We start from the raw sequence: 27,775 nt of genomic DNA, 5'->3' as shown, positions 1-27,775 counted from the left end.
ATATATTCAGCTCAGGTCTCAGTATTCAAGAATGTGATAGAAACATGTATTTATTTTACCTGTATCTTGATCTATCACTGTCAATGTTCGTCGACAACCATAATCCAAAAACCTTTTGAGACAGCAATAAAAATACTTTCCTGAAGAGATATAATCGAACAACTTTTCCCGACAGCTATCTGTGAACTGCATGCCAGACATCACTTGAATTATGTGTCATTCTGTCTTCTTTCTCATCATAATCAGTCTTATCAACTCTTGCGTTTCTCTGTGCTGTCTGAAGCACCCTCTTATCTGTCACCCTTCCATTTAATTTTCACTATGTCAGCAGCACTCATGAGCTTTTATTTCTTGGCCCTCAATAATTAAAATTAGTCACCCATTCCCTCCTCCCCACCTCTCCCACCCAACAGCTCCCCACCCACAGCAGTGAAAACTCTGATGGTTTGGAAACCGTAATGTTATGATCTGGTAAGAATTTAAGCGATGCAAGAGTAAGTGTACTCTGATTGGAAGTTTTAATTCCACACTGCAGCATCTCTTCTCAATAGCACTGGGAGATCTTTCTTTTAATTTCACGCATCTCTAGTCCCCCTCCTCCTTCTTTCGTGGTCCACCAACATCTCCAATTTGATTCCTTAATCTTTAGCCCTTTTCCACTTCCGCTTATCTCCTCCAAGCTTCTTACGGCACCCCTGCTCCCCCACCCACCCACCTTCCCCCTCACATGATCTCAACCAGCCAGCTTGTACTGCCCCCCCCCACCTTTTTACTTTGGTTTCTGTCCTTATCCTTCCCAGTTTTGATGAAAAGTTTTAGACATTTTGTGCACGTTTCTCAGCATCTGCAGAATCTCTAGTATCTTATAATTTTATTTGCTTATTACCTCACCATTCAGGAAGATCACAGCTGATTTTTGTGCCTCAGCACCACTTCCCTACCCCAATCTCAATATCTAAAACAACTTTCAATACCTTTCTTGAATATACTGAGTGAGAGAGCATCCATAGTTCTCTTGAGTGGCAAAATGGCAGCAGGTCTTGCTGCTGTCTCACAGTTACAGGGACCCAGATGTGATCAGACCCCTCGCTTGGTGTCCGCATGCTTTCCTTATGACCATGTGGGCTTTTGCCAAATGCTATGTTTTCCACCCACAATCAAAAGGACCATTTTGTCAAACTCCACCTTAGTGAAAGCAAGTGTAAAAAAAGATTCAAGGTGGGGTTGATGGGGTAGTTTGAAGAGGATGAATTGCAGGTGTGCAGAGAAGTAAAGAGAGCAGGAATGAGACTGATGGACTTTTTCTGCCGGGATCAGCATGAATGACACATCACTTCAATTATCTGTCACTCAGTCTTCTTTCTGATCACCATCGGTCTCATCGCCTCCTTTTATCTTTCATCCTGGTTGAAGCTCCCTCTCATCTGTCATGTTCCACAATGGCCTTCTTCCATGTCATAATAAATAAGTAAGAACTACAAATTTTCAACAGCCTTTTGAGAGAAGTTTTTTCTAACTTGTATTCTGAATAGTTATCTCTTTATTGTGAGACTGTGATCCCTTGTTCAAGATATCTCAGTCAGGCAAGACTTAGTCCTTGCATCTAGCTCATCGAGCCCTGTGTTCAGTGAGAATGGCCACTCCTCATTCAATGGGGATCTCTAGTGATTGAGCTATCAGGGTTCATCGGGTGAGATTATGGCAGGTTAGACCTGTGCACCTGGTCATTTCTAGTCCCAGAAAGACGATTAAAAATATTAAAAGTAATTTATATTTTGAGTCGCTCTCTGCTGCACCACAGTTTTGAATCAACAGAATAAATATGTAAATAGCCAATCATTGTGAATTTAGTAGGCTAATTATAGCATTAACTTTGCAGTAAATGTGAGACTTCTTTACGTTGTCACCCATGCCAGTGTACTGTTGTTTCTTTGTTTTGTTAAATCGTCACTCACAGAATGGTGGGTGGCTCATATGCCCAAAGTTCTATTTTCTGGGACTTGGCAGTATAATTTATCCCTGCTTTGAATGAAATGTGTATCTTCAATGCACCATCACCTCTCAAGATACTTATTAAATATTTGTCGGAAAAGCTATGTAAGAACATGCAGTAAGCAAGAAATAATTTATGTTGCTCAACAGTTGATCCAAAAACATATAACCTTGTAAGATGGTTGTCTTGAGGGAGAATATTATGCTATGGGTTATGTACAAAAAGATCATCTTTAAATAATGGCGACTTTTGGTAGCTTACCTGAGGTAATATGTTTTATCAAACACAGGCAGCTGGCATTCTGAGAAATCAGTGGCAATTTGAAATGCTCAAGTCAACAGATACATTTTACCTCTGTTTTGTACAACATTAAATTGTTCAATGATTTTTCACTAGGCTGCCTGAATAAGGAAATGTAAATTGTGTGACATAATGCACATGTCACAGGGGACATTTTGCAAGTTGTTTGAGGCAGTCTACTCCTTATCACAAATGTAAAATGTCAAATTGCAGCAGATCGTGGTAAACATGGAGTGTTGATTGACGGTATTCACTTGGAATTGTGAATAAGTTATTGAGATTTTGCATCAAAATTCAAAATTTAATGTGCACATCTATCACAACTTAAAGAGAGCAGGAAGAGTAAGGGTGCCTGGCATTTTGCCTGTATTGGGGAAATTGACCCAAAATTCCCATTAAACGCATAACAAGTCAAGGGATGTGAAGCAAAAGCAGAAAAGTGGTGCTAAGGTCAGGACTCGATCAGCCTTGTTGAACAGGCTGGAAGGGCTGACTGGCTCCAGTTCGTTTCTCATTAAAACCCAATGCCGTGTTTTCTTGTGGACTTTGAAGAGCTTGTTTTTAAAGGAAAGAAATGGAAGCAATTTGCATTGTCGGACATGAAGGTGGAAATATTAACAGTGCTGAGAATGTCCTTGGGTCCAAGCCTGTGAATTCACCTATTGTGCTGCACAGTTTGTAAAGCCACAAATAAATTTCTCCTTTATGTCAGCAAAACGTTAATGTAGTCAAGCAATGCGGGACCACTCAGTGGGGGATAATCTTCCACCACTTGACCTTTACGGAGCTATATTGTAAAGTCTCATTAGTATTACCAAGTGTAAAATGACTCTACTTCTCCTGAATGCTACAATTATGAGCTTCAAATGACCCATTTCTGGGCTGTGAGTGATTCTTTGACACACAGCATTGACTGATTCATATTACGAAGTTCTAAACATTTTGAGAAACAGAACAAAAATATTCTTCAGCTTGCAGGTTTGCTCAGACAACATCTTGCTCTCTCCAAAACACATGGCCCATTCTGGGCTAGCACTCCAGTACTGAGTGAGTGCAGCTCTGTTGGAGGTGAGCTGAGAAGATGCACCTGCTCTCTCAGGTGAATGTACAATGGAGCTAGCTAGGGTGCCACAGTAGTGTAGCAGTTAATGCAGTGCTATTACAATTTGGGGCGTCGGAGTTAGGAGTTCAATCCGGCGCAATCTGTACGGAGTTTGTACATTCTCCTTGTGACTGTGTGGGTTTCCTCCCACAGTCCAAAGATGTACCAGATAGTAGGTGAATTAGTTATTGTGAAATGTCCTGTGATTAGGCTAGTGTTAAACAGGTGGACTGCTGGGTGGCATGGCTCATTGGGCCAGAAGGGCCTGTTCCATGCTATTATCTCTAAAATGAAAACAAATCAGGGGATCAGATGTTGTTGTTGAAACTATGGCCAGAATTTATTCCTCAGCAAACATCATTTAAAAAGTAAAGAATCTGGTCAGCAATCAAGTTTGGGATGTAACTGAGCAAAATTGATTGCCTTGTTTCCTACATTACAGCATTGACAACACGTTAACATTACCTCATTGGCTGTAAAGTCTTTTCAGGGATGTGAAAGATTTTATATATATATGTAAGTTTTTCTTTTTTTTTTGCTCACTAAGGTAAGTTATTGCTTCTTGAAGTGACTTGTGTTTCTTGCCAGAAACACGTCTGAAATTTGTTTGCCAGACTGAATCCTTGGATAGCTAGTTTATCTCATGAGAAGAGATTAAACTGACTGGACTAATACTGGTGATAATTTAGAGAAACGGAAAGTGATGGCATCTTGAAACTAGGGGAATCAAGGTGCGTGGTTTAGTGCTGAAAAGTGGCACTGAAATAGTTCAACTGTAATCTTATTGACTATCACAGCAGGAACAAGGGCTGAGTAGCCTATTCCAGTTTCTATTTCTTAATAAGGATATTGGCAAATCTCAGCAGGCAGTACTGTCTATCCTTTTCATTTTTCAGGTGTCCAGCAGAAGCAATATTTTGCTCCTTTTTATGTAGAATTCCAAACAGATTGAAAGCAGCTTCATTCACCTGTGCAGTGCTACAGTGTATCAGGGCAGGTTGACCATAGAGCAGCAGCACTAGCATTGCCTGTGCTTGTCAGATGTGCTCCTGAAGGTTTTAGCACAATATCTCCTTGCTATGTCTGTTCCTCTTCAATGGAACGAGTTCTTAAGCCCATCTCAAAACTTTCAAAGCAAATACACATAGAAAGGCAATGAAAATACGAAGCACATTATTTTTAAAATATCATGGGAATTTTTTCCATAATTCCATACAATTTAGATAGAGACCACTCTGGCCCCTTGACTCTATGCTGGTTCCATTTTCTCACTAAATACTTTTCCATGTAACCAATTCTCTCCATGTTCCCATCAATCCTGACCTTCCCCCTACATAGTGTAGGTAATTTACAGTGGTCAATTAATCCACCAGCTGGTACATCTTTGGGATGTGGGAGAAAACTGAATCATCCAAAGGAAACCTATACAGTCAGAAATTAACCTGTAATACTGAGCAATACCAACTGGTGGGCTAATTCCAAGCAAATAAACTCTTCTCGGGCTTCCAGCAGGCACAGGTATCGATTATAACTGATGTTTCAATGACAAACTCTGTCATCTTCCTCAGGGTTGATTCCTGGCCTGATGATATTTATACCCCTGTATACAGTCCCTTCTGATTGGTTAGTCCTCATCCAGTCAGCTTTCCACTCTCCTATCTTGCTTAGAACGAGACTGGAATTCGATTGTAAGCAAGGTGAGAGAGTGGAAACCTGATTGGACGAGGACTAACCAATCATGAGGGATAGAATGAAGGTGTATAAATACCACTGGACTAGGCATGCCCAGGCATCATCCTTGAAGAACTTGGCAGAGTTTGCCGGTTATAATCGACACCTGTACCCGGCTGGAAGCCCAAGAGGAGTTTATTTGTCATATATTCCGGGAAAGCAAAGATCAATTCAAGATGTGCCTATCTAGAATTTAGAAGATTTACTAAAAATTAAGAGCAAAGTTGAACAAAGTTGAAATGTATGACTATAACTGAAATTTGTGTGTCTGTGTCTCAGCTACTGATAGTAGACACTTGCTCAGTTCTGGGTAAACACTGCTGTATAAAATTTTCTGCTAAACTAAATTCTAATGTGATTGTGTACCTTGTTGTTAACTTGAATTATTTCTGTCAGGTCTATTAAACATTTGATAGCACACATGAGGTCTCTGAAATAGAAATCAACCACAGTTTGCATGTTCTCCCAGCATGATTCCTCTGAATGCTCCAGTTTCCTCCTGCATCCTAAGGTCTTACCAGTTGGTGGGTTAATTGATCCCAGTAAATTATCAGTAGTGTATGACAATGGATGAAATCTGAAGAGATAATAGTGGGATTGATGGGGATATGTGGAGAAATTATTTCATGGAAAAAAGTTATTGAGGGAATGGAATTAATCTGTGTACCTGCATAGACTCAATGGATGCAAGAATCTCTTCCAAGTTTAAAGAAGTGTGGATGAAATATCTAGAGTATTTTTAAAATGATGTGCTTTTCTTGACATAACTTTATTTATTAGTTATGAAGTTTTGGTTTTGGGCAGAAAATTTAAGTTTGCACTAATTTCATGGACAGGTACCAGAACATTACTCTAGTTAGAAATTAAACTCTGTGTTCATTATGAATTCTGCATTTTTCTGTTCCTTTCTGCCGTTGATAGGATACTGACACTTCCTACTATTTTCATCTCCCATATCAACCTCATTTTAAGTCAGTCTAGCACCTTTGCAGCCAACACAAGCATCCTCTTCAGAATCAGAGTCAGATTCAAGTTTATCATCACAGCCTTACATGGCTTGACATTTATTATTACAGTGGTAAGACGTAAAATTGCCATTAAATACAAAATAAATAAAATAATATAAAATAATAAAGAGGTAGTGCAAATTAAATAATAGTGAAGCAGAGTCCATGGGTTCAGAAATCTGATGGAAGGGGAGAAATTGTTCCTGAATCACTGAATGTGGGTCTTCAGCCACTGCTATTAGATTTGAAGCTTACACCTTCTCCTGCAGATGATAAAATTGGAGATGCCTAGTGCCAAATAGGAGCCATTCAGCCCATTGTGTCCAAGCTAGCTAACAATGCTTCCATTTAGGTTACTCTTGTTGTGTAGACTGGAATACCTCAAGTGCACATCTCAGTGCATATGAAATATTTCCACTACACTTTTGAACAGTGAGTTCCAAACCCCAAACTCATATTACTTGAAATTCCTTTTCCTCAACTCCTGATCTTTCCACCATTTATTTTAAGTCAGTCCTGTACCTTATTGGTAAGTGAAATACATTATTTCAGTTGACCCTTTCTACATCTCATAATTAAATCCTCTAAAGAAAATCACTGCAGCCTAAATGGTCTCTCCTCACAGTTATAATTCTCCAGCCCTGGTACAGTACTTCTCAATCTCCTGTAGGCCCACTGTAGCAGCAGCATATCCTTCATGTAGTATGTAGTGTGGTAACGTGCTATAAGGTGTTTCATGGTACTTGAGCAATATTAACTGCTTTGTTAACCTGTTCTGACACCAGCAAGGATTTAACAAAATACAGAACACTCTTACAGCCAGTTACAAATTGAATCATCTGGTTAGTATTTAATTATTTTGCTTTTACACCATAGACATTTCACCACACACTCCTTTTTAGATCAAACCTGCTTTTTTTCTTACAAAGTCCACTGATGTCTTCTTCATGGTTTGCTCCATTTCCTAGTTTTTTTTGCCATATCCAGAGCTGTTTCCAGTAATCCGTCATTACCGTATTTCAGGAATAATGGTAGTCTCTGCAGTAAAGAAGCATTCCATTCAGAATCAGATTTATTATCATTGACTTTTACAGCAGCAGTATAGCTCAAAGACATAGAACTGCCAGAAGTTATAAACATAAATAAATATAAAGGTAGTGTTCATTTGTTTCACATACTCCACAGATTCGATGGTGGAGAGGTGGAAGCTGTTCTTGAATTATTGAGTATGGATCTTCAGACTCCTGTGCCTCCTCTCTGATGGTAGTAATGAGAAGAGGATGTGTTTTGGATGGTGAAGACTTTAGTGATGGGTGCGACCTTCTTGAGGCACCACCTCTTGAAGACGTCCTCTCTCCAGGCCTAAAAATGCCATTCTCCTTTACTTCATACCTCTGCGTTTTGTTAACAGCCCTGTTACATGCTGCTTTGTGAAATGCCATCTGAAATATAATGTATGATTTCAAATCCACTGCCATAATTCATCCTCAAAATAAAGCATAATGAAGTTGTTGGGAACACAGTGTAGTAAGTGATGTGTAAAGGGAGCAGGCAGATAGTTCATTGTTTGCATTATTGATGCCAGGGTGGTACATTGTCTTCCTGCTGTTGAAGTTAAAGGTATTACTGAGCAGCCATGGAAAAATCTGAAGGGAAAGGCAAGAAGACTTGAAACAATTAGCAGGTTAGACAGCATCTGTGGCAAGAGGAGTAGAATTTCCATGGTATATTGGTGACTTTCATCAGAACTAATGACTTCTAATCTAGAGTGGAAAGGCTGCAGATCTGAAATACTGAATTCAGAGTTGTATCCTGCAGACTATAGCTGGAAGATAAGATTCAGTGCATTCAGGTTACATTGGGTTTTATTGGAGCTATGTAAGAGAACAAAGACAATGAGACAGTGGGAGTGAAGTATCAAAGTGATTTTTGGCTCTTGTATAAGTTATTGCTGGTTCTCAATTTATTCTGTGATTGGCCAAGTGTCTGAGCAGAAGAAATACACAAACGTAGACAGCATGATTATAGGTTGGGATGATGCTGAGAGACCTGCTGGTGTCTAGATCGTGAAGCACATTCTTCAAAGTGTTGGATTACTTAACCTTAGAAAATTCCCAGAGAAATGGAATATATTGTAGGTTGGAAAGATAAGTAGGCTCATCATTGTGAGAAAGAGATGGGTAGAAATAAATTCTCAAGGAAATTCCAGACGGGTGAGAATGGATGAGATGATTGGAGAGAATAGGGGGAAGCTAGGGTGATCATAGTTATGAAGAGACTATTGAGATTATATTAATACCAATTATCCTGATTAAGTCATCGAATTAAAGCTTTGTGTTGGGATTGCTGAGACTAGGAAAGTCAGGTTTAAATTTCAGATAGTGATAGGTTTATTGATTTTGGTGAGAGTTAAGACAGAATAATTGTACTGGTCAAACTGGATAAAAGAGAGAGTGGATGAGTTATAGTTCTCAGTTATAGTTACTGTCTTATGTAATTGGAATTGGTTTATTATTGTCACATATATTGAAGTACTGTGAAAAGCTTGTCTTGGATCTGTTCATACCGATCAATTTGTTATAAAGTGTGATCTTAGTGTACTAGGCAACCATTCATTATTCTTATAATAGCTATCCTTGAGCCTGGTGCTACATGCTTTAGGCTTTGTATTTTCTGTGGGATGGGAGAGGGCAGAAGAGAGAAACATCTGACCCTTATGCCCTTCCAGTGATCATATGATGTTTGATATGACCACATTCATTGTCCAGGCTCGTGTGTGTGTGTGTGTGTGTGTGTGTGTGTGTGTGTGTGTGTGTGTGTGTGTGTGTGTGTGTGTGTGTGTGTGTGTGTGTGTGTGTGTGTGTGTGTGTGTGTGTGTGTGTGTGTGTGTGTGTGTGTGTGTATATATATATATATATAAAACCATTTTAGAGATATACAGTCATGGAGTCATACAGCATGGAAACAGGCCCTTTGGGCAGACTGAGATGGCTTCTATCCCTCTAAACATTTTCTTTCCAAGTGTCTTTTAAATGTTGTTAATGTTCTTGCTTTAACCACTTCCTCTTTCATCTTATTCTATGTATGGACCACCTTCTGGGTGAAAATGTTGCCCTTTAAGTTGCTATTAAATCTCTCTCCTCACAACTAAAACCTATGCCCTCTAGTTTTTGATTATCTTAACCATAGGAAAATTCTTGATTCCTAAATCTTTCATGATTCCCCAGTAGTCATGGATATATTCTCCAATATTGGCAGTTAAGTCTATAAATGGAATACGATTGAGAGTAAGCTGATGTAGTTCAGGACACCTGTGCTCATGGAATTTATCACTGAAGAGCTAACTTCCAGCTCTTAGTCTATGAAACCTCCCCTCTGAACCTGTACCCTATAAACCTGGTGTAAGTACAGTAGTGCCATTAAAATGAGTAGAGAAATAGACTGCTGTGAGGGAGGTGAGTTACACTTTACTGATTTTAATAGATTTGTTTAACTGTTGTTTAATGTGTTCATTTTAGGTTTTATAATTCTTAAATAATCTATTTAATGACTTTAATTTAGCATCCATTTTGTTTGTAAACTGGGTGATTTAGATCGTTTGTGAATCCAAGAGGAAACCAGGCCTGAGAGCCCCAACTCTGTGTTACTGTGGCTGAATCAGGGTCTTAGCTGAAGACTGTATCCAAGGCCTCACAGGAAGAGCAGTCAGTTAGCCATCCGAGCAGATGGAAGATGAGTGGCTTAATAGGTTGCTGATGGTCAGTGTGGCCTTAGGTGGGCTGAAGGGCTTGTGTACTGTATGTCTCTGTAACTCTAAGATCTGTCCCAGTGGAGTTCATACAAATTAGTTAGTTAAAATACACTAATTTGACCAAAGTTTTGGTCACCTGGTCTATTATCTACTTGAGCACCACATTTTGTCTGCTAATTCTCTTGTGATTTGGCTTGAATCATTTATTATGTTGGAGGTGCTGTGTAAATGAAAGCAATTCTTGTTAACAATGGTACCTGTTTTCTTCAGGGAATAATATCCTTTATAGCAGGTTGCACTGCACTTGTGGCATCCAATTGATTTGCAGAATGTAATTTTAGGGAAAGCAAACAAGATTTGAAAGTCAGTCATTATTACAGAGCGATAAAGGGGCAACCTGCAGATATTGGGCTCAGAAAGAATAAAGAATGGCTTATCCTTTATCTGGGTCTTTGTGGCCTGGGCAGGGTGTGAGTATGTGAGAAAACAGCTGGAAATGTGATTGAAAAAATGGAAAAAGATTAACCTTGGAAATCAGGCTTTAACCATTTATTTATCACAATCTAAGAGAGTACTGCTTTTTCAGATTAGTGATGATATTGAGAATGACTTTTTCAATCTGTTTGAAAGTGCAGAAGCTGACAGCCACACTGGACACAATCAATCCAGGCTTTAACTTCCAATGGGGACTGGCAGTGCAGAATTCGACTAAAGCTGTCCTGCATTTCCCAGATGGATTGAGCAGTAAGATTTTGGGTTTAAACAGACAGTGGATGGAGAAGTCATTAGACGTTGGTTTAAAATTACCTGAGATTGCTCTGTGGCTTCTGTCCTCTGGGAAACACAAAAACAAGATGTTCATTTAAGTGACTAGCACTATGGAGGAAGATTGAGCAAAAAGCACTCTTGAGATTCACTGAAAAGCACATGCAAGGCTGATAAAGCTGAGTAGGCAGAAGACCAAAGAGGGAAGGGGTATTGATGAACAGATAATGTTACAGTATGCCAGATAGGGATAGCTGGAGGATTTTGTAGCGTTGAGCAGTTTGCAGTTGTTTGAGCAATAAGGGTTGGGGCAGGGGACTGAGGAGGTACTTGAGTAGTGCCATGGACTTGTCCTCACCCACCCATTTTGCCTTTAAGAGAATAGTAACACAAGAACCTTCGGATGTTGGAATCTGGAGCAACAACGTACTGGGGGAACTCACGGCATCTTAGGGGTTGGGGGGGGGAATGGGACATTTTGGATCAAAACCCTGCCTCAGTCCCGAAATGTTAATTCCTCCTCCTCTCCCTCCCCATGAATGTTATTCAACCCATTGAGTACCTCCAGCAGTTTGTATGTAACTTAAATGGGATGGAACCTCTTCTTCAGTGTAGCATGTCATAAGAACATGAGAAATAGGAACAGGAATAGACCTGCTGAACTGTCAAGCCTCCTCCATTCAATCAGATCATGTCCGATCTGGCCGTGAACTCAGCTCCACCTACCTGCCTTTTCGCCATTACTAATTCCCCTGCTATGCAAAAATCTATCTTAACTGTCATAAAATATTCTTAATGGATTTTTTCTGCTGATCCCTGGGCAGAGAATTCCACTGATTCTCTACTCTCTCAGAAAAGGAGTTTCTGCTCATCTCCATTCTAAATCTATTCCCCTGAATCTTGAAGCTATGTCATCTAGTTCTATTCTCACTTATCAGTAGAAACAACTCTCTTCTCTCTATCTTATCTATCCCTTTCATAACATTATGTTTTTATAGGATCTCTCCTCATAGGCTAACTCCTTGTCTCCAGAGTCAACTACTTCTGCATTGCACCAAAGATAGTTTATCTTCACTCAAGAGGTTTAACTTGCTGGATTGGGGATTGGACTTGGAGTTTCCTGACATGAGACGAGGGAGCTTTCCAATGAGCCTCGGTGAACAACAACAAGCACGAGGTGGAAGTTTATTATAGCAATCCTGTCAATTCATGACAGATTGAGCATTGACTCTGTGGTTATACTGTGGCTCAGTAATGCAAAAGATGGTACATATGGTCACTTGAGCCGGCAGAGTTCATTATTGCACCCCCATCTTCCTGTGATTGCTACGCTACTTTTAAAAGTCCTTGCCACTGCATGAATTTTAATGGGTGCTAGAAAAGGTCACAGCAAATTACATTTATCAGGGGGACAGAAAGGTAAAACACTTGAAGGTCTAAGTAATGAATGAATGAAATTTTCATGACATTTGCATCTCTCTGTGGGTTCTATGAGGGAAAAAAATATTCATTCCAGAAGCCATTGATTTTAATATCAAAAAGGGAGCAAAAGCAATTTAAGCAATTCATGAGCTACCTCATTCTGAGAAAGGGCTGAATAAGTCATTGCTTAGAATAAGAACTTCTGAGCATTTGCCAATTACACCTAGATATTGACAGGGAAAAATACTTTGAAAAAAATTACATCGGATGCAAGATAATAGTTTTAATCTTGTGAACTTAAATGCTTTCCCATTCTATGATTCTGTTTTCTGTGTATTTGCTTGTAGAAAGTAAACCAATGAACTTGAGAGTGGTTGGAGTTCTTTACAGCAACTGGTAGAAAACAATTAATAGTACAAAATGTATTAAGGAATATAAATAACTTGATTCTTTTATAATGAAATCTCAGGACTAATAGAAGAAATATTGGAGAATTTTACAGTGCTGAATCTTGAATTGATGAAGGCAAATATCAGGAGAAAATTATTAATAGAAAATGACAAGGACTTAAGTAGTCCTCAGGCTGAAATGTACACTGTGATATCTTTTACTGCAATCTGTGATGGTTACATTATTACCTTAATATCCATGTCACTGCCCTTCCATAATAGAATAATGATGGGAAGAACAGAGTCTTCTTTGAGTGTACTTTTGCAAGCTTCATTTCCCCATATTAAAAAGTATTGGGATGACCAGTTAGGACTAGCTGGTACTGGAAGTTGGCTTTCTTTCCTCATACTTTAGTCTTTTCTTTGGTGCTTGTCATGGATGTATATGGAAATGGATTTCTCTGACAAAAGCACAATGCCTACCAACAGTTCTACATGCCCAAAATCTCAGTGAGGTTACTATTGGGGGCATTTCAGGAAGGGGCATGCGATGATAGGGCAGTGCTAAAAAAGAATTTCTCACTAGTACTTATTGTAGAGCCTGACGTGTGAAGACGGCTCTTTTTGGCTGGGTTCTAAAAAAGTACATCCTAAGGGGGAGGATAATAGTGTAATTGGCACTTGATACTATTTTGATTTAATATGTTTTTGACCACAAAGTACTCTGGTGTCATGTAAATGAAAGTGAATGAAGAAATATTCTTTTTGATATTTGGCCAGTAGTCAGTTTTGCCACTGAAGTCATAAATACATTCATTCCTATTCTCCTTCATCTATCTAGTCTGCTTGACCTTCCTTCTCTTCCTCTCACCTCATGTAATTATCTGTTAATGTTAGCTTGGCAGGATTTAATTTATAAGATTGAATAGTCTTGACAGGTAAAATAAATTATTTTTGGGCATTTATTTTCATTTTTATTGATTTGAGTTTTCAAAATTGTACATTAGGTTTATGGGACAGACAATTTGTCAAGACAGTAGACCATTAAAACCTTTGTGCAGAATCACCCGTCAACATACAAAAGGTCAATATGCATAAACAAATAATATTCATCTTACCAGCTGTAGATCAGACTTGAATTGGCAGTTGTGTTCAACTTGTGTGAATAAAACATAGAAAAATACAAACATTTCAGGTCTTGGTAATGGTTACTGCAAAGTTTACTTGATCTAACAAGCCAGGAGCCAACTGCTCCATTTTAAAATGTTTATCTGATTACTAATGTTGGGAGTATATTTTCATGGACTCTGAATGCAAGGCAAAAATTGATATTTATTGGAGTTTATTATTGAGAAATTACACCTGCAAGCCTCCTTAAATACATCAATGGATTTTCCATCACTTTCTTCTTCTGCTGTCAGGTCCACATTCTCACCACTCTTTTGGTAAACAAGCCATTGCTGAATTTTTATCTCATTTGTAGCCACTACTTGTGGAATTCTCCACAAGCAGAGAATTGAATTTAAATTTATTGGCTTCAAGAGATGCATCTGTCCTGTGTGTTTAACCTTACAAGGAGAACATCTGAATATATCTCCATAATCTCATGTCCAACTTATTTCTTCAGGTAGTAACAGGATGGTCCGTACCTCTTCCTGATTACTCATCTCACCCACCACAATCTTGCAAAGGTTCTTGCCCTGAAGTGAAAACATTCATCCTATCCAAACTTTTCATAGTTTTTAAAATCCTCCATCTCAGCTTGTTTCCTTTCTTGAATCAGTTACACAGCCAGCTGAAAGAATTACAGCTGGTTTAGGCTGATGTTAATATTTAAAATGAATTCAGTCAGAGGAGATTTTTCACAGATTCACTGATAGTAATTGGTTACTGTCCCAATATACTGAGACCTCTTAATAAAGATGGAAATTACTTGCATGTAGTTCAATTGTAAAGATTTCAAGTTGGGTTTGTCTTTTGCACAAGTAGAGGTAAGAATGAAAAGTTTGTTTGCAGCAGCATCTCATGCTATCTGGCCTGTGAATTGATTTGTCATTTGGTATTATGCATGGCAAAATATGCCTTTTACATCAAGAGAAACAGTGAGACTTGTCATTAAGTTAATTTCCAGGAACCTGAAGCAAATGCAGGAGAGTAAATGAGCTTCACTGTTAGAGTCTTGTTCTGTGAGATGGGATCATAAGGTACCACCTGACACCTTAGGAAAACCTTTGAGTTCTGGTGGAGGATGAACTGAAAATTCATCCTCTGACTGGAGTGGAGCTTTCTGAATTCCTTGTTAATGCTTGTGGAAGATCCTCAGATCAGAAATCGTGCCTCTGACTGCTTCGTTACTGCCTTAGTACAGGAGCACATCCAGCAGTGGAAATTGCACAGTGCTGATAACCTAAGGATTACTGAACCACTTCATGAAAATGTTTGAAGCAGGAGCGGAGCAATAATCTGTGTCTGTGTAAGATGCTAAATATCAAAAATGGGGATTCCAAGAGGGCATTTATTTCACTACAGCTATAGAATACAATCATTCTTGCAGATGTATAATTTTTGATATATAATTTATTGTTAAAACTCCAACTTGACAGCAAATGCACAAGCCTGCTTGAATTGGATAATCACTGAGACTTGATTCCTGTATTTCATAATAGTGACTATGGTGCTAGCCATGGTTCATTTGGAACTCTCTCAGCTGTAAGGCAGAAGGCTGTGCATTCAATGCCCCACCCATTTCATTTGGTGGATTATTCAGTGAAGTACTGAGGGAGTGAATTGCCGTCATATGTATCTTTGTTCCTGTGAAACATTCAACCAAAGGTTCATTGGTTTGAATGTATTAAAAAGATCTGTGTCCAGTATCTATCCTCTAACTAATATTGCCTAAAACAGATTTATTTGCTCTTGATTGTTAGTGGGCTGTGAGATATTGCTGTGCACAGATTGGCTGACACAATTCTTATATTAACACAGTGACCACTGCTCTATGAGATTATGGAAAGTGCAATATTAGCTACATCTTGAGCTGTGAACCTGAATATACCACATAGAGCTACTTCATCATACTGTCAGCCCCTTGTGCCTCCGTATGCCAGAAGTCACCTTTTCCATTAGTTTTTTACACTCTTGGAGCTGTTCAACTTCAGTGTGCACTGCAGTTGACCCAAGTTTTCCTGTTATTTAAAAGTTTGTTGGCATGCTCTTCCATCAAATCCATTTTTTTACTGATTGACATGAACTAACTGCGTAGAAAACTCCCTACAAATCTAAGGAAAATGAAACAGCTGTACAACATACAGTGTTACATCTTTTTACATGCATGAAATAAGTAAGGAAATGTCACAGATTCTATTTGGCCCATCATCTCCAGCTAGGTTTTAAATTAGACCCTTGCTGTTAGACAGTGTCATTTCTTACCCTTTATTGCAAAGAATCATGTAGTAATATCCTTCCTACTTGCATTACTATGCAACTCTAGTCCTTGTTACACAAGTACTAGCACGTGTATGCAATTGCCACACACAAAATGCTGGAGGAACTCAGCAGGCCAGGCAGCATCCATGGAAAAGAGTACAGTTGATGTATCAGCTGAAATGTATGCAGTTGCCAAGATTATACCGGATACGTGTTTCACTGTACACTTTTCCTTTAAAATTGCTGACCATTGAACTAAATATTAGAAGCTCCGGTGTGAACAGCTCATTTTCCTCTTAATCACTGCCTACTTTCTTAAGATAGATTTTATTCAAATCACATACTTACCTCACTAACTCCTAGCTCTTCTTAAGTCTTTGGTCCCTCATTATTGATATCTCTGCTATTCACTTGACCTATGCATACCTATTACATCATCTTTTGGCTGTTGTATCCAAAAGTAAACTTACAGTTCCACTAGGTTCAGGAACAGCTACTTTCCTACAACAAACTGATTTTTGAAACAACCTGCACAGCTCTAATCGTGCCTCAGCAATGGAACACAATGGGCCATCTCTTGCAATACCATGAGCTTTGCCCCTGATTTTTTTTTTGCACTTGTATCTTGTTTTGCACAGTCTTTTTCTTCACTGTTTCAAGTGTTGTCCAAACCTATGTGTATGTGATGCTGCTGCAGGCAAATTTTTCATTCTACCTGTACTTCACTGTACTTTGTACATCAGCCAATAAACTTGACTTATCTTTCTTATCCCCGGCAAAATCCTTTTAAACCTTTTCAATAAAGCCCTTCTATGGTTGTCATGTGGTACCCACGTCTTTTCACAGTGGCCTAGTCAGGGCTCCCTTTGGTACCAGGTCTGTTCACAGTGGCCTAGTCAGGTCTCCCTTTGGTACCAGGTCTGTTCACAGTGGCCTAGTCAGGGCTCCCTGTTGTACCAGGTCTGTTCACAGTGGCCTAGTCAGGGCTCCCTGTTGTACCACGTCTGTTCACAGTGGCCTAGTCAGGGCTCCCTTTGGTACCAGGTCTGTTCACAGTGGCCTAGTCAGGGCTCCCTTTGGTACCAGCATGCCCCTTGTTATTCTTTCCTCTGAAAAGAATCATGCCTCCTTAACCCACCTGTTCTGCTGCCTTGACGGGGTTGATGGGTATGCACACCAAACTCCTATCACACCACGACACGTTTTAGTATCAATTGAACTCAAAGCAATAAGAGCCGTGAACAAGAGAGCTCTGAGATACAACTGGGAGATGCCGTCCATAGGGACATTGAGAAATTCAGCATGGAAGCAGGCTGTTTGGGCCATTGTGTCTGTACTCTCTTCACTTTCACAATTCTTGCAGCAATCCCAATTTTTAAAATTTCCCCACATTCCCATCAACTCCACCTAGATTCTACCACTTAATTACATGCTGTAGATAATTTACAGTGGCCAATTTACTTAACAAACCAAACGTCTGTAATTGATGAGTCAGCCAGAATCTAAGGGCATAACATACATCTGGTATATTTCTAATAGTATTTGATTTTGGTAACTTACTTTCTTGCTTCACGGCTGAAATATCTTACATTTTTAATACTGGTTGTTTAAGTCAATCAAGAAATGGAACCACTGTAATGAAGCATTTTACAATTCTGGCAAGTAATGAGCAATCAAATCCTGTTACTATATGTATATATATATGTTCTTGTCAAACTTATACCAAACCTTCCTGTCTCAATAACTCAGTTCTGCTGACCACGAAGACTTGTCTCAGCTGATGTGAGTCTGAGACCTTTCAGTGGACTCGTCTATTTAACAGGGCAGTAGTGGATGATCTTAGTCAGATATTTTGTGTCTAATCGAAATTTTGAACAGGAGCTGCTGCAAATCATTAGCCACTGAAATTTAATAAGACAAGGTCATTTCAAAGACACATGATCCATTCCTTTCTTATTTAAAATAAATCTTTCACGTGCATAATAAAAACAGAAATTGTTGTAAACTTTCAACAGAGCACGTATAGCAAATCATAAACACAAGAGATTCTGCAGATGCTGGAAATCCAGAGCAACACTCACAAAATGCTGGAGGAACATAACAGGTCAGGCAACTCTAGGGAAAGGAATAAACAGTCGAGCTTGCAGGCTGAGACCTTTCATCAGGACTGTAAAGGAAGTGGGGAAGATGCCAGGATAAAAAAAAGGTGGGAGGAAAAAGAGGGACAAGCTCTGGGAACTGGAGAGTGAAGGGGAGGTAAAGATGTGTTTGATAGTAAGATCCCTTTGAAGATGGCAGAGGTTGTGGTGAGTGATGTGTCGCATGCAGAGGCTTGTAGGGTGGTAGGTGAGGAGAAGAGGAGCCCTATCAGGTGGTGGGATGATGGAGTGAGGAAATGTGGGTGAGGATAGCATCATTTGTGGAGGATAGTGAAGGGAAATCTTATCCTTTGATGTCCTGGAGAAGAATAGTTGCAGTGGAGATGAGGGAACTGAGAAAAACTAGCATTTCTACAGGAGGCCTGGTGGGAAGAGGAACAACCAAGATAGCCAAGGGAATTGGTAGGTTTATAAAAGATGTCAGAAGACAGTTTGTCATGGCCAGGAAGTGGTGGCAGCCAAAGTCTGGGCTCGAGCTGGAGCTGGAGGTCACATAATTCATGGTCTGGAGGCATTCAGGGTCATTGGAACTAGAGTTGGAGGTGGTGGGATTTCATGGTCTGGAAGCATCCAGGGTAACTGGAATGGGAGTTGGTGATGGTGGATGGTGGAATCCACGGTCTGGAGGCATCCAGGGCATTCGGAGCCTTAGTTGGAGATGGTGACAAATCTGCTGCATGCTGCATAATGTAGCAACTGTGGAGAGAAAAGTAAAGTTAACATTTCAAGTTCTTCCTCTGAAAGGTATACTGTTTCTACTTCCAGCTGACCAGCTGAGTGGCCTTCCATCATCTTCAATTTTTTTCAATTTCATTTTCTTTTGTATAAAGCCAGCATGAATTTCAGGCCATATTACAGTACCTTGTAGGTAATGAAATATCTCTGAACAGTTAGGCATGGAACATAGAACAGCATGGTACAGAAACAGGCCTTATAGCCCACAATGTTGTGCCAAACTAATTAAGCTAATCACAGTTGCTTGATATTGTCTGTATCCATCTATTCTCCAAACATTCAATTGCCCATCTAAGAGCCTGTTAAGTTCCTGTATTACATTTGCCATCAACATCACCCTGGCGATACATTCCAGGCACTCCATGGAAAAAACAAAATTTGCCCTGCACATCTCATTTTGAACTTTCCTCTTCTTACCTTAAATTCCTGTCTCCTAGCATTAGACAAATCCACCCTGGGGAGAAAAAAGGTGTCGACTCTATCTACGTCTACATGATTTTATTAACTTCTGACAGGTCTCCCCTCAGCTTCCACCCCTCCTGAGGAAGCAACCTTAATTTGTCCAATCTTTCCTCATAGCACATAGCCTCTAACCCTTTACACCCTTTCCAAAGCCTTCCTATAATGGGGCAACCAGAAATTAATATCATACTCCAGGAGTAGCTTAACCAGTTTTTATAAAGTTTTATCATAACTTCATTACTCTTGAACTCAGTGCCATGACTGAAATAGGCAAGCATTCCATGCTCTTTCTTCGTCACCCTATCAACCTTCTGTCTCTTTCAGGAAGCTATGGACTTCAGAATCAGTATCAGACTTATCACTGACATATGTCATGAAATTCATTGTTTTGTGGCAGCAGTACTGTGCAAGACATAAACATTACTATAAGTTGCAAAAAACAACTATTAAATAAACAACCATTGCAAAAGAGGAATAGTGAGGTCATATTCATGGATTTATGTACTATTCAGAAATCCCCCACTTCTGCTGACAAGCCACTCCTACAACTGCAAATAACTTTGAAGATTTTATATTTGATGATGTCAGAAGGCTGAAGTTCACAGTCTTCATTTGGTGAGGGCAATGCTTTCATGTTCGAACCAATAGTATGTCAGAATGGTCTTCCAGATAGCTCTTGCAACAGCCCTTCATTTTCTTATACTAGATATTTTCCCTCTGTTTTTTATCACAGACAAAGGGTCTCAACCTGAAATGTTGACTGTCCATTTCCCTGCATGGAAGCTGCTCAGCATGCTGAGTTAATCCAGCATTTTGTGTGTTGCTCCAGATTTCAGCATTTCTGGTCTCTTGTGTCTCCATGTCGGAGTGGTCCATTATTGGGCTAAAAGTCATCTCTAAGCCATTTTGAAGCTGGCAATATGCACATAACCCATTTCATGGGCAAACTTGAAAATGCTTCCACTGATCTGCTGGGATTGACAATCAAATGGATACAAAACATTTAGCAGCCCAGCTCGATTACATGATTTTGAACAAGTGTCTCTGAGAATCAGGAGCAACATATACAAACTACTGGAGGAATTCAGGCTCAAAATGCTGGAGGTCTTGGCCTGAAATGTTGACTGCTCATTTCCCTCTATAGATGCTGCCTGACTTGCTGAGTTCCTTTAGTATGTTGTGTGTCTTTTGCTCAGGATTTCTAGCCACTGCAAAAATCGCTTGTGTCTCTGAGAAGGAAATCAAAATTGCTGGTCGTTGAGATTTGCCTGAATGATACCAGGGATGAGGCTTAGACATATGAAAAGACAATCATCGTGCAGCAGGGTTAAGGAAGGATCTGATAATATTCACAATTACGAGGAGCTTTGATGATAAATAACAGCGATCTGTTTCCTCTGATCAGTGAGCTGGTAAACTAAAAGTATAGCTAAAAGATTATTATCAAAAGTACAACAAAACAATTAGAACTTTGTTATGACATGAAGAATTCTTAGTTAATTCTAAAGACTTAGAGATCATAAAAGCAGGATGTAATGCTGAGGCTTTAAAGGATATTGGTCAGACAATATTTGAAGTATTGTGAGCAGTTTTGGGCTTTATTTCTAAGGAAAGATGTGCTGTTGTTGGTGAGAGTCCAGAGGAGGTTTACAAGAATAATCCCAGGGATGAGAGAGTTAATTTATGAGGAGTGTTTGATGGTATTTACTAGAGTTTGGAAGGGTGAAGGGTGTGGGGCTCTGACTGAAACTTAACAAATATTGAAAGGCCTGGATAGAATGGATGTGGAGAGAACCTAGGACCAGAGGGCACAGCCTCCGAATAAAAGGACTTCCCTTGAGAGCAGAGTTGATGAGAAATTTCTTTATCCAGAAGATAAAGATCTGTGGAATTCATTGCCACACCCAGCTATAGAGGTCGAATTACTGGGTATATTTAAAGCAGAGGTTGATAGGGTCTTGATGAGTAACAGTGTCAAAGGTTACCTGGAGAAGATGGGGGAATAGGGTTGGGAGTGAATAATAAGTTAGCCATGATTCAATAATGGAACAGGTACAATGGGCTGAATAATCTAGTTCTGCTCCTGCTTTATAGTGTAATTTTACATTGTGTTTTTCGTGTATTAATTTGTATTCATTGCAATATTCAGGCAATATTAGTGCATAAAATCAGAAATAGTTCCAACAGTTATAATTCTCTGACCAGCATGATTATTTATTTGTAGATTAGCTATGGCATTCCATGGACTATCAAATTTCAGCTTGACAGAGGCAGTGAGATTTATTATCTGATGCCTATCAATGTTAGCAATTCATTAGGGCCACTAAAAATAATGTTCTGATGGTGATTCTTCCTCTGATTATCATTCCCTACTTCAACTCAAACACTTGGTTTTCCTTAGTAGAGGGGCAGGAGTCAGTCAATTAGCCATTCAGTCTTTGTTGCCTCTTCCATGAGATCATGGCTGATTTGTGACCTAAATCCTTTCCATCTTATACTAGAATGCCATTTGTAACAATACCTCTTGTTGTTAAGCTGTAAACAATCAGCAGGTCAGGCAGTATCTGTAAAAGGAGAAACAGAGTCAATGTTTCAGGTCAACATTGTCTTCAAATTGAAAACCTTCCAATGCTTATGACAAGATTTTCCAAATTTCAGCCACTCTGCCTGAATTCGTCTTTCCTAAATAGAATTTCAGGTCTGGAGACGCGAGTTCATTTACTGACAGAGGAACTGGTGGAATTAAATTCAATCAATTAAATAAATCTGGTAACAAAATAATCTAGTAATGGTAAGGCTAAAGAATAGTTATAAAATACCCTATCTACTATCATACTTGACTTGTATGTGTCTCCAGACAAGTCAGTGATCTAGGATAACAATGAGTTCTGAGGGCAGTTAGGATTGATAAACACCAGCCTTACCTGTGGTACGCACACCTTCAGACCAAATAAATTCTATCATTTGGACCTACTTTGAGATAATTCCAATGTTTAAATAGGCAGTTCTCCCAAACAGCAGAAAACCGCCCTAAACCACTTACAAGTCAAGTCCTGGAACAAAAGGCCTTGCAGGAAATCCTATATTCAAAGCTAAATATATAATGCAAGGTCTCTGCTGTACAGGAAAAAGTTGTTGAACAAAAGTCATTTTTGATTAAGATCAGGGTGTGTATACACTCCACGATTAGCAACAATGGTAAGCACAATTTAGTTATAAACTTGTATGATGCAAGGCCTAAACCCTTTCTTGTCCCTTTCACTCCAGGGAAATATCGAGCCCCGACTGGCAATCTCAATTCCACTTATGTTGCGGCTTTGTGTTGTTTACATACAACTAAGATGATTTTTGCTGCGTTGGTGCAGCTGTAGTGTTAACACTTCCACTTTACTTTTCCACTTACACATCATTTTTTCCATTCCCTCTCTCACCAGGAATACAAATATAAACCATTTCTCTTGTCTCCATGACAACCTATTGACAAGTCATTTACCTTTGGTAGAAGACCACTTACACCCACTTCCTAGCATTAACTTTTAATTTGCAGCAACATGCATTCACTGATATTTGAACACTTCGCCATGAGCAGTCCAGGTGTCTAAATCCATTTTGCCAAATCAGAGTTCCTTTAGCTGCTTGTCTTTGAAGTGATGATTCCTTTTACACCTTTGGAAGTTAATTTCTTTGAAATCTATATCCTGTTTTCTATTTACTACTTCATGGCACGTGGATGGAACTAGCTGCGCCACCGTTTACTATCAATCTTTGTATCCCCCTTGTCCATCATTCCAGAGGCAGTTAAGGCTCAATTCCATTGATGGAGGTTTAAGATCAACCAATATCAGCATTCATTTTACGAGGACTGGAATATAAGAGCTAGGATGCAATGCTAAGGCTTTATGAGGCGTTGGTAGCGTCCATGATGAAGGACCCTCTTCTTCAAGTATGTCACCTTTATGTACATACAATCAATCTACATATATACTATATTAGGTTGTTTTTTATTATGTCTTTTATCTTATAGTGTTTTTTTTGTGCTGCATCAGATCCTGAGTAACAATTATTTTGTTCTCTTTTGTACTTCTGTACTGGAAATGACATTAAATAATGTTGAATCTTCTTATTACAACCATCAGGAAGAAAGTACAGAGCCTGATTGCCCACACTCAGCTGTTTCTGAACAGCTTCTTCCCATCTGCCATCAGATTTCAGAATGGTCTACGGTCCATGAACACACCTCACTATTCCTCTTTAGCACTATTTATTCATTTATTATGTTGTGACTTATAGCATTTTGTTATGCCTGCACTGCACTGTACTGTTGCTACAAAAGAACAATTTTTATGACTTATGTCTGTGACAATAAACCTGATTCTGAGAGAACTGAGAGGGATGAGGAGAGAGAATGATTCTGATATTTCCATCAGTTTCCAAATGAGTTTCAGGCCTTTTCCCCCACTAACGGCAGGTTGACAGTGTCACAGTGTGAGAGGAAACCAGGCACCCAGATGAAACGTGCACATTTCATACAGACAGCATCCGAAGTCAGGGTTGCTGAAGCCATGAGGCAGCAGATCCGCAAGCTGCTCCACCATGGTGCCCAGTTATACAATGGGGAAGTGTGTGTAGTGGGATAGGTTTTCAGTGTGGCTGGGCACACCTCAGCCACCCAATTATTATCCATGGTCCCAATGGCCATTTATCAGTACATGTAAAATGAATTATCCTCCCACCCCCCCACCTTAGATATTGCTTGTCCCACTAAATATCTCTCGCAGATTGTTTGTAGTGCATATAAAAACTTTAAAAAAGTATTATAATTAACATAGTCTGCTTCTGAACAGGGGCTAAATCATGCAACATGCACAGATGGTCTCCTTCTCAGCTGATAGGGCACTGTGGCTCTCTGAAACTGGCTTTGGTTTATTCTGACCTATTTGGAGGAACTCAATAAGAAATCAGTTAATAAAGAGTTAGCACAAGTTCTGCATGGCAATCACTATCATGAAAACAACAATTATCACACAGGGTACTAAGATTCCACTCAATCTGTAAGAATTGAATTCTGGACAGAGTTCATCAAATCAGTTCTTTCACCTCATCTCACACTTAACTTTTTTAGACAAGCGATTATCAAGATATTAAAGATCATCTGCTTAAGGCTGTGGATCAAGTCCAATGCAAGGGAAGGCCCTAATAAAGTGACAAGGTCAACCAAGAACTTAAACTTTCTCATAGATAATGCAGAGAACCCAGCCTTAAACCTGTCTGTCCTGAGGCCTGGGTGAGGCTGATGTATGTTGGGAACCAAAAGAGAATCTTAACTGCTTGAACTTGGGTTCTTCCCAATGCCAAGTATATTTTTGCAAGTATAATAGGTTTTAAGTAATTATTGTAATATATATATATTTTCCCTCTATTTTTGTGAATTTGGAGGCAAGACACAAAGTCAAAATTGAGTTTATCGTCATATGTACATGTATGCACAGGTGTAACGATGCAGCAAGCAGCATCACAGGCACATAGCATCATAGAATCAACATTTACAAAAAAACACAAATAAAACATAAATTAACTTTTTACAATAAAAATGTAATTAGAGCAAAAAAACACAAATTCAATTTTAGTGCAAACTTCATCAATGTGGTCATAGTGTTCCTACGCTGTAGTGGTTAGAGTTTTGCCGGTTGGTTCAGGAACAGATCCATTGAAGAGAAGTAGCTGTTCTTGAACCTGTTAGTGTGAGACTTCAAGGTTCTGTACTTCATGGTCAATGGCGAATATGAGTTGATGGTATGGGCCAGATGGCTGGGATTTTTGATGATGGATGTTGCATTCCTGAGGCAGTGTCTCCTATAGATAATAGCAATAGTGAGGATGGGTGTGCCAATGATGAATTGGGCTAAATGAGTCTCAACTCTCTGCAGCTTCTTACATTCTTGCACATTCAAATTGCTATACCAGACCATGATGGAACCAGTTGGGATACTTTGAAAAGTACACCTATAGAGTGCTTGATGATAAGCCAAATCTCCTTAATCTCTTTAGAAAGTAAAAGTTCTGGCATGCCTTTCTTATGATTGCATTTATGCATTGGGCTCCTATGAGCTAGTATCATTGGATATTATTGATAGAGCCTAAAGTATTGTTGAACTGTATTTCCATTCGGTTATTGAACAATCTGAAAATATCAGCCAGTCAAATGCACTTTAACTATTTTGGTTCACTTGCTGAATTAATTTGTGATTTGATTCGAAGTGTTAGATTGGAGTCGCCAACTGTCAGCAAATCTTGATATGGTGCATCCAAATGCAGTGAGGCAGAGTATGTTTCCTGAAGCATGTTGCATCTGACACGTTACACTTTACTTCATATTTTGGACTGAAAAGCATTAAAGAACTGCGAACTTGCACACGCTGTCAGGAAAAGAAAAGCATCATTTAAATGGTTTACATGTTAACAAATTGAGTGCACATTAACCTTTGCCCATACTGCCATACGTACCTAGGAGTAAATGTTTCCAACATGTTAATGCATGAACTGATCCTTTGGTTGTCAAATGATTGCTAAGTAGCAGCTTATGTCGAACAAGAAAATTTACTTATTTCTTGCACATAATTACGTTCCTACCATTCGGACTGTTTTTGTTGAACCATAAAGAGTCTAAAAGAGAGTATGTTTATCCTGTTTTTCTTTGTTCTGTCTTTACTGCTTCTAAATGGTTTCATTTTGTAGGAAGTACTGTGAAGTGATCCTGTGATTCTTGCTCATTCTTGCTTTGAATTCTGGTCATTCATACTAATCAGTACTATTTAATTTGACCAATGGCCTTTCCTTCTATTATACTTTGGCCAACAATAATGTAATTAATTCAACAGATATTAAATCCATCTAGTAACAGCTAGTGTTTGTCCTTATTTTTTAAGGGTTGGATGGGAGCCTGAAGGACATTTCTAGGTCTGCTGATAAAGTAATAGGGTTACAGTATTAGTGTCTGGAATTTTACTGCTGCCTGTAATAACAGTCCTGAAATTGTGGTACTGCTTACATTAAGTTTAGCAATACCAATGTATGGAATTTTTAAGGTGAGAGAGTTGAAAATTCACACAACATAGAAATAGACCATTTAACCCTGAACTCTGGTTGGTGATGAAGAGCCTATTTTGTACTAAACTAATCTGGTTGTGTTCTGCAAAATTCCCATCAGTTTTTCTGTGCCTTCAAACAGGCTGGGATATCTTTAAATTCAGATTGAATAAATGAAGTCGCAGCACTAAAGCTAAACACTGCAAGTCTTTGGAATCTGAGGTAAAAACAGAATGCAAGAAAACCCCCGCAGGCAAGACCACATTAATGAAAATAGAAACAGAGTTAACCATCCAGGTCAGTGACTTGGATCAGAACGCCTTTTGCCAGAGACAGACAGACAGACAGACATACTTTATTGAATCTGAGGGAAATTGGGTTTTGTTACAGCCGTGCCAACCAAGAATAGTGTAGAAATATAGCAATATAAAACCATAAATAATTAAATGATAATAAGTTAATCATGCCAAGTGGAAATAAGTCCAGGACCAGCCTATTGGCTCAGGGTGTCTGACACTCCAAGGGAGGAGTTGTAAAGTTTGATGGCCACAGGCAGGAATGACTTCCTATGACGCTCAGTATTACATCTCGGTGGAATGAGTCTCTGGCTGAATGTACTCCTGTGCCTAACCAGTACATTATGGAGTGGATGGGAGTCATTGTCCAACATGGCATGCAACTTGGACAGCATCCTCTTGTATGTAGCTATTCAGCTTGTCTATCCATCCCTCCCTTCTGATCTGCTCTTATTGCTTCAGTGTTGTTGACTGACACAAATTAAAAAATAATACAGCAAGTGATTAGAAAGTAAGAATGAATACTCACACTTTATGGATAAACATCAAGTCTTGGCTTATCCTATTTAAAAAATGTAATAACTTTTTTACTCAGCTCCTGTGTTTCATAAAATTAATTGAGACAGGATCTCAATGGCCTTGAAAATCCTGTACATTTAAAATTGTGAAGATTGGTATTCTTGTTTGAGGCAATATATTAAAGATGACTTTTGTTGCATTCCAGTTGTGCAGATTATTCAGAGTCAAGAAACGGCTGCCTAGTCATTTCATGAAAAGGAATTTTAATTAAAAAATCTCTGACTAAAAAAAATGAATGAATGCTTTCTAAATTGAAATGGATTTCTTTTTGTTCACTTTTTTAAATGTTTTGGTTCTGCAGGAAGCTGTTCCTTTGATGAACCGTTCAATGCATGCGGGTACAGCCAAAGGCTTGAAGACAGTGACCTTGACTGGGATCAAGTAAACACAATAGTGAAGCCTTTTATGGATCCATGGATACCAACAGGTTTGTTTCAATATTCAAAGTTTTTAGTTAATGTTCACATGCCTGACTTAGTATCTACTTCTTGATACCAATTGATTAAAATCTCCATTTATTTGAACCCCATGCTGGTGAAATTAAATGGGTTTTCATGTTATTATATGACTAT

At 39.0% G+C, this 27,775-nt stretch overlaps 1 protein-coding gene across 14 annotated transcripts in view; it reads left to right on the top strand.

The window, feature by feature from the left end:
- Positions 1–27,775, top strand: part of LOC140728571 (receptor-type tyrosine-protein phosphatase mu-like) — a 994,862-nt gene that overhangs the window by 190,986 nt on the left and 776,101 nt on the right. For all 14 annotated transcript variants that reach the window (XM_073047511.1, XM_073047621.1, XM_073047608.1 and 11 more), the window contains exon 2: positions 27,505–27,630. In XM_073047511.1, the coding sequence (XP_072903612.1) occupies positions 27,505–27,630 (126 nt within the window). The remainder of the gene's footprint in view (positions 1–27,504; positions 27,631–27,775) is intronic.

This window comes from Hemitrygon akajei, chromosome 1 (genome assembly GCF_048418815.1).
Source record: "Hemitrygon akajei chromosome 1, sHemAka1.3, whole genome shotgun sequence".
Classification (NCBI taxonomy): domain Eukaryota; kingdom Metazoa; phylum Chordata; class Chondrichthyes; order Myliobatiformes; family Dasyatidae; genus Hemitrygon; species Hemitrygon akajei.
The sequence above is the reverse complement of the archived record's forward strand: the minus strand, read 5'-3'. Positions and strand labels throughout refer to the sequence as shown.